This window comes from Mandrillus leucophaeus, unplaced genomic scaffold (assembly GCF_000951045.1).
Source record: "Mandrillus leucophaeus isolate KB7577 unplaced genomic scaffold, Mleu.le_1.0 Scaffold214, whole genome shotgun sequence".
NCBI classification, from domain to species: Eukaryota; Metazoa; Chordata; class Mammalia; order Primates; family Cercopithecidae; genus Mandrillus; species Mandrillus leucophaeus.
The window spans coordinates 645,202-657,231 of NW_012102188.1; the positions used below are offsets into that span (position 1 = coordinate 645,202).

At 41.5% G+C, this 12,030-nt stretch overlaps 1 protein-coding gene across 1 annotated transcript in view; it reads left to right on the forward strand.

The window, feature by feature from the left end:
• The window catches only part of ANAPC1 (anaphase promoting complex subunit 1), a 131,023-nt gene that overhangs the window by 84,483 nt on the left and 34,510 nt on the right, over positions 1-12,030 (forward strand). Inside the window, exons 28-30 of the mRNA XM_011980520.1 lie at positions 635-906; positions 6,995-7,229; positions 9,996-10,087. Of these exons, the coding sequence (XP_011835910.1) occupies positions 635-906; positions 6,995-7,229; positions 9,996-10,087 (599 nt within the window). The remainder of the gene's footprint in view (positions 1-634; positions 907-6,994; positions 7,230-9,995; positions 10,088-12,030) is intronic.

Sequence of the window (12,030 nt, forward strand, 5' to 3'; positions counted from 1 at the left end):
TTTTTTTTTTTTTTTTGAGATGCAGTTGTCTGTTGCCCAGGTGGGAGTGCAGTGGCATGATCTTGGCTCACTGCAACCTCCACCTCGAAGGTTCAAGTGATTCTCGTGCCTCAGCCTCCCAAGTAGCTGGGACTACAGGCGTGCACTACCAGGCCTGGCTTTTGTCTCTTCTTAAGATGTCATTTTTCCTTAGTGTCCATGGAAAAATATAGGATAGAACATTCGAAATTAACACCAATGTCATCAGATGTTGGGATTTATAACTTGTATAGTTTAGCAGTGATGTTAGTCTTCATTTTGGTTTCTAAGCTCTCTACTGTTTGAAAGAAAGATTTCAAAGCAGTGATTATCCCAATCATCTCTGTATAATGTTAAATTGGTATCAGTTATCTCATTATATAGCCTCATACATTTTAACAAAAAGGACCATGAACTGTTTAGACAGTGAAGGTTTTTCCAGTTTGCATTAAGTTTGACTCACATGTACAAAAGTTGTAAGTGGTCATAGAGACCTCACATTCCAGGCATTGATGGTTTTGAATGTAGAAAATGTAGGTAATCTTGGTCTCAAAGATCTAGTCTTGGTTTTGTGAATTTTTGTTCTCTCAATGTTAAATTTTGTTTGGCTGGATAGGGCGTGCCCCTCCTCGGAACACAACAGTCGACCTTAATAGTGGAAACATCGACGTGCCTCCCAACATGACAAGCTGGGCCAGCTTTCATAATGGCGTAGCTGCTGGCCTGAAGATAGCTCCTGCCTCCCAGATCGACTCAGCTTGGATTGTTTACAATAAGCCCAAGCATGCGGAGTTAGCCAATGAGTATGCTGGCTTCCTCATGGCTCTGGGGCTGAATGGACACCTCACCAAGCTGGCGACTCTCAATATCCATGACTACTTGACCAAGGTGAGAGCCTGTGCTCCCAGTGCCTGGCTAGCAGTAGCTCCTGCTTACTCTGTTTGCTCTTCTTTCTTCATTCTTGTACTTCTAAGTCCATTTGTCTCACAGTACATGGAATAATCTTTCTAAAGCGTAAATCAGAGCATGTCACTTCCTTGGTCAAAGCCATTTAGTTAATGATCTCCCGTTGCTCTTTTTTTTTTATTTTGAGTAAGACGGAGTAGAATTTAATGAGTGACAGAAAAGCTCTCAACAGCGAGAGGGGACCCAAAGGTGGGTTGCCGGCCACAAGGCTGAATCTAGGGGTTCTTATGGGCGTGAAATGAGTGTGCATGCTGATTGGTCTGTGGGTATGCTTGAGAAAGCACCATTTAGAAATAGGCACGATAGTGTAGAGGACCAACTGGGGAAGGACAGGTATACGTAAAGTAGGTGAAGGATAAGGACCAATCAGGAGAGAGCGTGCCAAACAGGAATGAGAGCTCTCTGGTCCGTGGATGTATCCGGAACTTGTAGCTTGGTTTTCTGGCTTTCGACTGTCCTTGGCTTGAAGGTTGAGTTTCACCTGAGAACTTACCTACCTCCTATCGCTATCAATCCCCACCCTGAAGAAGTACATCTAACTGCCGTTAGGATAGGCATGATGACTGTTCTAACTGCTTCATGCTGACAGAGGATGTGGTTTTGGGAAGCAGCAGTCAGGTCTCTCTTACAGGCCTATCTAAGGGTCCCTGGTAAAAGGGAGCCGTCAGCCGAGGTTCCATTTGCATGACCATTTGGAGTTTGATGGCCTCTAGGCGAGAAAAAACACATTTTACAAGGAGGTTAAGTACACATGAACCAAATGTGAGTATTACAATGAGAACACAAAGAGGAACTAAAAGGGGGAAAATCCATGCCCGTATATTAGGGAAACCTAGAAAGGACAGAAAGAAAACCTCTGAAAATGGAGTGTTCTATTCCAGGATTTTGCAAAATAGGATTGTCATGGGCATGTCCCCCTAGATCATTAGATATGTTATAATTAGGCATTGCAATGCCTTTAATTAGATTTCTGACCATAGGCTGCAGAATCCAGTAATGCCCGATAATCTCCTTAGTTAGCTGAGGGTCTTGGGGAGAGGGGAAGGAGAAAGTGGGTCCAATTCTCTTCTTGCCCAGTGCCCTGGTCCCTTCTGACAAGACCAGGCCTAGGTTCTTCATTGAAGTCTGAGAGAGTTGAGCCTTGGACTTTGAAACTTTATGTCCTCCGTCAGTTAGAAATTTAAGAAGAGCCTTACTGCCTTTCTGAGAAATTTCCTCAGTTGGGGCACGGAGGAGAGTGTCATCTACATATTAAGACTTTAACTTGAGTTTGAAAGAACTCAGATCTTTTGACAATGCCTGCCCAAACAGGTGGGGGCTGTCTTGGAATCCCTGCGGTAACACCACCCAGGTTAGCTGAGTAGTCTGGTTGGAGGGATCCCTGAATGCAAACAAGTTTTGGGAGTTGGGGTATAATGGTATGCAGAAAAAAACATCTTTTAATTCCAGGAATGCAAACCATTTAGTTTCCTCTGGTATCTAAGTTAACAAAGTATAGGGATTGGGAACCACTGGGTAAATTGGTTCATTACACCAATTACTCATTAAGGAGGTGGAGATCCTGGACCAGTCTCCATTCCCTGTTGGGTTTCTGTACTCCCGATATTGGGGTATTACAAGGACTGTTGCAGGGTTTAACAAGGCCCTGCATCCTTAGGTTATTAATGATGGCTTCTAGCCCTTTCCTAGCTCCTGTTTTTAGGGGCTATTGTCTTTGATTAGGGAAGGAGATGGGATCCCTGAGATGGATTTGGACCGGTGAGACTGTTGTAGCTCAGCCAGTTTTTCCCTGAATTGCCCAAACCTCTGGATTAATATCAGTCTCCTCCAGAGGGAGGCAAAGAGTCTGTCCTGGAGACATAAGGATGGTGGTTCCCTTGTGAGCTAAAATATCCCTACCTCAGAGGAGCTGGGCTTTCAGGTATGATTAAAAAGCCATAGGTAAACAAAAGGTCTCCCTAGGTACAGCTAAGGGGTTGAGAAAAATATCTGGTCAGAGGCTTTCCTGAGACGCCCCTCACAGTTGTGCTAAGGGAGGAGGGAAGCCCAGTTTGGCGAGGAGGACAGGTATTGAGGAGGAAGTCCATCGTCTGAGTCCCTTTGACCTCCAGAATCACCCGGGACTCGTGGATGATAATACAGCCTGAGCTGTCAGAGCTGGGGAGGAGAGCCCTGGGACCCAGCAGTCCTGTTGGACCATTTGAGAAGCCGGCTCTGAACCTGGAGACGGACGTCTCCAGAGGCAGTTTATCCTCCAGTGGTCTCCCTTACAGATTGGACAGGGCCGTGGGGGCTGCTTCTGATATCGAGGGCAGTCTCTCTTTTAGTACCCCCACACTGATAACAGCTGGTCATAGAAGGAGAAGCTCCCCGGGGATCCAGAGGTTTATATGCCTGTATGGCAACTATTAGTGCCTCTGCCTTTTTTTGTTCCTGTTCTTCCTTTTTCTTGGGCTTCCTCATGGTCCTGATTATAAAAGACCAAGGTGGGGACTTTCGGGAGATTCTCTAGGGTACTATCTGGTCCAATAGCTAACTTTTTGCAGCATTCTTCTAATATCTGGGGCTGCTTGGGTTATAAACTTGTCTTTCAAAATTAACTGTCCTTTTATAGAGTCAGGAGAGAGATGTGTGTTTAATTAAAGCCTGTCAGTTTTTCCAGGAAAACAGAAGGGTTCTCTTCAGACCCTTGGTTTATGGTTGATAACTTAATGTAATTGACAGACTTGGCTCTAGTTCTCAGACCTTCCAGTATGCATGCCTGAAAATGTTTTCTCTGCCACTTTCCTAGAGCAGTGTCTGAGTCCCATTGAGGATCTTTGGTGGGTACAGCCTGCTTGACTGTCAGAAAGGGCTCCCTAATTTCTTCCCCTTTTTGGTAGGTGCCGTAATAAGATGCAAACATTTTATCTCCAAGTGTCTCAGCGACGTGTAAAGCCGTCTGCTTCTCTGAAGCTCTAAGTCTGGTTGAGAAGTAACATGATACCCTTCCGTGAAAGCTCAAACACTTGAGTAAGGTTCTGAAAGGCTTCAATATACCTATCAAGGTTGACAAAATTTTCCTAGATTTCCTTTTATCTGCCTCAAATCTTTCATAGGACCATATTCACTAGGCATTTCCTGTAAAGGAAGAAGTGATGCTGGAACATATCCAGATAGAACTCTTCTAACAGCATGAGGGTCAAAACGGGGCCTGGATAAGGGGGACAAGATGATCCAAGAGGAGCTGGGACCTGGGCTGGTGCAGGGGCCTCTGCCTCCTTCTCTAAGGAGACAGACTGTTTTTTCCCCTCTGTCTGGATTAAGTCTGCCTTGCTGGATATCACTGCTATAAGTGCAGGGTCTGTTCTACATTGCTGACAGAGCTTGGGGTTATCCCGCGGGGCAAAAAAGGCCTATACATATGGGATTTTTGACCATTTTCCTTCTCTGCAGTAGAAGAGATCTAGCTATTGGATAGTATTATAATTAATATTTTCCCCAGCTGACTAGGTCTGCCCATCTTCCAACTTCTAGCTGGGCCAAGCCTTGGTACTGATAAATGCCAGGCCTTTTTTCTTCAGAGTCTGAGGATCGAAGGAGTCCTAGTGTTTCAAGATGCACTTGAGAGGAGTGCAGGCTACCCATTTAGAAAGAGAGAGGGGAGAAAAATGCATCCTTAGTCTTTCCCTCTGCCGTCCTGGAGTCCAAGGCATCTCTCAGGCTTGCCTTGGTCGTGGATGTGCACGCAACCGCCATTCATGACCAGGGGAGGATCAAGCCAGCAGGAACCGTCCCGTTCACCTGCGCTCAGCCTTGACCCTCCTTGTTGACTGCCTTTGATTTCTCTGTCTGAATTCTATATAAGCTCGAGACTAAGATGAATCCAGGGGGTTCTTGCGTATTATTTGTCTATAATTTTCATTTGGCTGGCAGTTTATTTAGCTTCATCAGGCATAACCCAGCATCCTGCCATGAAAAGAAGCAATTTATCAAAGAGACACATAACTAAGTAACATTTCTCAGAAAAGCAGTAGGGAAAACATGATAGGAAAGATTGGAAGTCTTTGTCCGACACCAGAACGGGCTGTCGGGGACTGGGGGCCAGTCTAGGGTCCTTCGGATAACACCAAGGTACCCTTGGCCAGATACCTTTAGTTGCCCCAGGACCTTATTCTGATCCCATACAATGGCTGAACTTCTGTGAAGGGAAACTGGTTTAAAACAAGGCCAACATTCCCAACACCAGAGGAGAAAGAGGGATCAACAATTGCTCTTAATATACATTCTAGGAGCTGGTGTGATCCTATTCACTTCTGCAGCCCTAGTTGTTACCACTGTTCTTTTTTTTTTTGAGATGGAGTCTTGCTCTGTCACCTAGGCTAGAGTGCAGTGGTGTGATCTCGTCTCACTGCAACCTCCGCCTCTGACGTTCAAGTGATTCTCCTTCCTCAGCCTCCTAAGTAGCTGGGGTTACAGGTGTGCACTATCACACCTGGGTAATTTTTGTATTTTTGATGGAATCGGGGTTTCACCATGTTGGCCAGGCTGGTCTTGAACTCCTGACCTCAGGTGATCTGCCTGCCTCGGGCTTCCAAAGTGCTGAGATTATAGACGTAAGCCTCTGCACCCGGCCCCACTCTTCTTCTTGCTCCCCCACGCTCTAACCATACAGATTGGCTATTTTAGCTCCCTGGCAAACTAAACTCTTTCACTTCACAGCCTTATTTTTTTTTTTAAGGAATCTTTATTTATATAAATATATAAAATTCACATACCATATAATTCACTGTTTAAAGTATATAGTGCAGTGGTTTTTAGTATATTCACAGAGTTGTGCATCCATCACTGCTGTTAATTTTAGAACATTTTTTTCACCCATAAAGGAACCTTGTACCCACTAGCATTCTTCTTGTACCCACTCCCCATTTCTCCACCCCACCCCCACCTTCACTTCAGCTCCTGCCAACCATTTGTCCTCCGTCTCTATGGGTTTGCCTTTTCTATACCTTTCGTATAAATGGAGTCATACAAAATGTGATCTTTTAGGATGGGCTTCTTTCACTTAGCCTGATAATTTCAGGGTTCATCCATGTTGTGCCATCTATCAGCAATTCATTCCTCTTTGTTGTTGAATAAATGTTTTATTTTATGAATGTACATTTTATTCATAAGTTGATGGATATTTGGGTTATTTGGACTTTTTAGCTATTATGAATAATATTGCTGTGAACATTTGTATACATGTTGTGTGGATGTATGTTTTCATTACTCTTGGGTACATACTTAGGAGTGGAATTGCTGGGTTATATGGTAACTCTGTTTAACTTTTTGAGGAACTGTAAACTGTTTTGCATAATGACTGCACCATTTTACAACCCTGTCAGCTATACATGAGAGTTCCAGTCTCTCCATATTTTTGCCAACACTTGTTATATTGTGTTGAGTCCAGCCTCATTCTTTTGCGTGTGTCTTTCCACTTGTCCCAGCACTGTTTTTTGAAGACTGCCCTTTACCTATTGAATTGTCTTGGCACTCTTGTGGTCAGTTGATGTCAATGCGAGGGTTTATTTCTGAATCACCTCGGAACCATTTATATGCTGTTTTATTACCTGAAACAGTCTTCCTCACCTTCTAAACTTGAGTGTCCCCTTTCCTGCTACTGTTCCTGGCTAATTTGTTTTCATCCTTCAGGTCATAATATAAATTTCTTTGTATAATCTTTAGAGATTTCATCCCTAATAATCCTCTAGTCCCTCCCAATCTAAATTAAGCTCTTTTAAAATACTCTTTCATAATACTTTGTACTTTCTTATTATACTACTTTTTAATAATATATTTGTTTATATTTTTTAATTTAACACTTTTTTTCCTATTAAGACATTAGGTCCATGAGAGCAAGGACCATGTTTGTTTAGTTTACCACTATATTCTCGGTGCCTCTCATTGTGCCTGTCAACATAAAAGTACTTCTTGAAAGTGGCAGGCAGTATTTTATTTAAACTACATATTTGTTTTGTTTCTATCTTAGGGCCATGAAATGACAAGCATTGGACTGCTGCTTGGTGTTTCTGCTGCAAAACTAGGCACCATGGATATGTCTATCACTCGACTTCTTAGCATTCACATTCCTGCTCTCTTACCCCCAACGTCCACAGAGCTGGATGTTCCTCACAATGTCCAAGTGGCTGCAGTGGTTGGCATTGGCCTTGTGTATCAAGGGACTGCTCACAGACATACTGCAGAGGTCCTGTTGGCTGAGATAGGTATGGGATTAATAGTGCTGAATCTTCATAGGCATGCACTTTCCACTCCACATAAATCCAAGTAAAAATGATAGTAATATTATAAAAATTAAGGAAAGACAATAGTAGCTTTTGTGAGCAAAGAATGATCTAGTACTAATTAAAAAAAAAATCTCTAAGTAATGTTATCCAAGGCTGATGTAACTTCAGGTTATTAACCTCCATATTTATTTGCTAGCTTATTACTGAATTCCAGTGGTCACATTTAATGAGGTACCTGTGGTTTTAATCATATATGAGTGTGCTGTTTATCCTGCTATGTCTATACCAGCAATGTCTAGCAGTGGCCTGCACTTAAAACTCAAAGAGTAGATTGTTTTGGTCCCTGAGAGACACTAAACTATACACATCACAGTGTTTACTGTGTTGGATACAGCACTTCCAATAGAAGCCAAGTAATTGACTCCTGCTTTCCTCCTTTACATGCTGGTGGGTATGTTGGTGATGAACCTGGAAATGGTAAGGTCCACACACTCACTTTAGTGAAGTGTCTCTGTTTCTTACTGGGTCCAAACTTTTTGGAAATCTGTATTATGTGTTGTCTTTTTCTGCCTAATGGAAGTGTTATTGGCATTATTAATATGCTCAACAATTTAGTTACATATTTGTATGTCCTATTCAAGATCTTTTCTATATGCATTTCTGAATATATTGTTAAAGATGTATTATTTAGTATAATGGTATCAGATAGCTATTGCCACAGTGATGCTTCATACATACAGGCCTAACATTGGCCCAGGCAGCTCTGCTTTAGGCTGTAGCTGTGTAGCTGGCTGCTCTGCTGCTGTTCTGCCTCACCTGCCTTATTCTGGGACCCAGGCTGGAGGGTGTGTTTCTCTCGTGGTGTTGACAGAAACCTAAGAGAGAACCAGTGAAGACCGGCACCCGTAATTTAGTCTACTGTAATGATAGACGAAATTATTCCCAAAGTTGAAATGTTTCTGCTATCAAAATACATAGTAGCATAAGTTAGAGATCTGAAAAACACTTATTCAGAAAATATTCAACACTGGTTGTTAAAGCATGTTCGTCTGGAAAGTAGTTTACCATTCTTTGGCTACATCATGATGATGTCTGATGATGTCACTGCACAGTCTCACAGCTGTGGCATACTTCTTTTATAATGTATGTAGAAGATTTCATCTTTAATTCATACGTATGTGCCTTTTCATAGGATTACTCTTAGAATGTACATTAAAAATTCTGTTTGTATAGATCATTATTATAAGTGATTTTTAAAACAAATTTTGTATAATACTCATTGAGTTGATGGTCTGTAAAATGCTTTTTTTTGTTAACTTTTAGAACTTTTTAGATTGTTTTAATAATCCTTTGTTGTTATGTATAAACATTACACTGATTACCTTTGTGTGATTTTTTTTTTCTTTAATTTTTATTATTTATTTATTTATTTATTTATTTATTTATTTATTTATTTTGAGACAGAGTCTTGCTCTGTCGCCCAGGCTGGTGTGCAGTGGCACGATCTCGGCTCACTGCAGCCTCTGCCTCCCAGGTTCAAGCAATTCTCATGCCTCAGCCTACCAAGTAGCTGGGATTACATGTGTCTGCCAGCATGCCTGGCTACTTTTGTAGTTTTAGTAGAGATGAGATTTCTCCATGTTGGCCAGACTTGTCTCGAACTCCTGACCTCAAGTAATCCTCCTGTCTTGGCCTCCCTAAGTGCTGGGATTATGGGCAAGGGCTACCACGCCCAGCCTTTTTTCTTTTTTTTTTTAATTGCATTTTTTTCCTATCGGGATAAAATTTTAGGAGTGTGAAAATTTTTTTCAGAGGGAAGGGTTTTAATACATAGTACATTTTGTCATTTTCAACAAGGTAGCATTAGGGTTATAGGGTGCTTTTTAAAAGTATGAATTTTATATCCAGTCAGACTTATGAGATCAGTGCACAGAAATTCTGCCATAGTAGGGTTCATTATTATATAGACTCGAAATAAATGTTGAAACATAATATTCAACAACAGTATAAGCAAGTGACCTCCTTATTCATTATCATCATTTGAACATGTTTCACCACATGTGATGAGTGAATTTGAAAGTAATGAAAGCAAAATGTAAGATATTTTGTTGTAGCTGTTGTTGCGATGCTGTCTCACTCTGTCGCCCAGACTGGAGTGCAGTGACCTGATTTCGGCTCACTGCAACCTCTGCCTCCCGGGTTTAAGTGATTCTCCTGCCTCAGCCTCCCGAGTAGCTGGGATTATAGGCACCTGCCACCCTGGCTAATTTTTGTATTTTTAGTAGAGACAGGGTTTCACCATGTTGGCCAGGCTGATCTCGAACTCCTGACCTCAAGTGATCCACCTGCGTCGGCCTCCCGAAGTGCTGGGATTACAGGCATGAGCCAGCACACCCAGCCGAGATGTTTTTTAAAAAAATAAAACTTTTTTTTGAATACTCTTCCCTTTAAAAATGTTTTCTATTACTTGGTAATTTTTTTTGGTAAGACTCAAAGTTTCATAGTATTTGAATATCATTGCTTATAAAGACTTAAATTGGCAAATTAAAAACTATTTTGGGCCTTTTTTTTTTTTTTTTAGGTAGGTAAACCTACATTTGTGGACACCATAGTGTCATAACTTTCTGAATGGAGTTATATTCCATTCGTATCGCCAGTGCAACTTGCTAGAAAGTTAATTCTAAGATTTTTATGAGTTGCGATTTTGAGAGGCTAGTTTGAACTGTGTCGCTTTTCTTTTTACAGGACGGCCTCCTGGTCCTGAAATGGAATACTGCACTGACAGAGAGTCATACTCCTTAGCTGCTGGCTTGGCCCTGGGCATGGTCTGCTTGGGGGTAAGCATAGTCTGTGCCTTCCCATGCTTCAGTTAGGACATCTACACGTTGAAACAAATAACCTTGACACCTAAACCTGAATACTGTCCCTTACTATGACTTAATCTGCTGCCTAGCTCTCTTGTCTTTTTGGATATTTTTCAAAGTACCAGATTTGCAAATGGAGAGAAACTGTGGTCAAGAGTGGGACTTTAAGATTTATTTTCCTCCAGCTTACAGTGTTCATGAACAAACTAAAGGGAATGAAGTTTTTTTTTTCTTCCCAAGTGTTCAAGACATACAATGAATAAGTGACAGCCCACTACGACTGAAAACAGAAAACAGTGAAAACGTATATGATCGGGAGCCTTAAGAGTCTATAGTAGCTGCGTGAAACAAATCCTAACTCCCTTTTGCCATGGTGATGTTCACTGTGTATCCCAGAATGTTGTCCCAGTAACATCTGCCTTGTGACAGAATGCAATATCAGATTGACCCGTCTTTAACTGCATCCAAGAGATGTGTACAGAATTACCAGAAACATTTCCTTAAATGATTGTTTCACTTGAAATGTGGTTCCCCTTAAAAAACCACCAATACATTGTTATGGTCAAACTAAATGATATAAAGAAAGTTATAAGGCCGAGGCAGTCAGGTCACCTGAGATCAGAAGTTTGAGACCAACCTGACCAACATGAGGAAACACCGTCTCTACTAAAAATACAAAATGAGCCAGGTGTGGTGACACATGCCTGTAATCCCAGCTACTCAGGAGGCTGAGGCAGAACAATCACTTGAACACAGGAGGCAGAGGTTGCGGTGAGCCGAGATCGCACCGTTGCACTCCAACCTGGGCAACAAGAGCGAGACTCCATCTCAAAAAAAAAAGTTATAGTGGAAGGAATTTTTTCTCATGTGTGTTCTGAAAATCCACCTTGTGGTTGACCATCTGTTGGGGCCTTGAATTCACACTGGCACATGAGCTAAAGAGGCTGGTAGTATAATGGAAAAGAATTGGCTGGGTGCGGTGGCTCACACCTGTAATCCAGGCACTTTGGGAAGCCGAGGCGGGTGGATCACGAGGTCAGGAGTTCGAGACCATCCTGGCTAACACAGTGAAACCCTGTCTCTACTAAAAATATAAAAAAATTAGCCGGGCATGGTGGCGGGCACCTGTAGTTCCAGCTACTTGGGAGGCTGAGGCAGGAGAATGATGGGAATCCAGGAGGCGGAGCTTGCAGTGAGTCATGATCATGCCACTGCACTCCAGCCTGGGCGACAGAGCGAGACTCTCTCAAAAAAAAAAAGTAATCACACAGGAATTGCAACTTGAATTCTGGTCCTAACTATGAGTCAAGTCATTTAACTACATTATTGTCTATTGCTTGATCAGCTTCATGGATTGTTGATGGCCATGTTTTATATGTAGCCCTGCAACTTACTGTAATAGCTGTATAACCTTGGGCTTAATCCCTCTGTGCCACACTTTCCTTATTTATAAAATGGGGTTTTAATAGTAGCTATTTAATATGGCTGTTCATTCATGTTAAACACACAGAATAGTGCCTGACACAGAGCATACGTTCAATAAATCACTATCATTATCATAGTTATTGTTGTTGGAAAAATTCTTACGTACAATAATGAAAGTATTCAGGTATTTACAGTTCAGGTTTCAATTATATAACTAATATTTTTCTTTATTGTTAAATGTAACTAACTCTAAAGCTCTTACGTATTTTAAGACAGTACTTAAAGTTGAACATTCATGTATTAAAACTTTTGTGAGAATTATTAAACATTAATAACTCATGATTTATTAACTCATGATTAATGTTTGCTTTAAATTGGAAATAAAAAAACCCAAAACCTGAAATAACCTGCTTTGAGGTAAGTTAGTTCATTTTTATGTTTGTTATGGGTATATGTTGTGGATCTTCCTCCATAAGATTTCTTTTGACTTA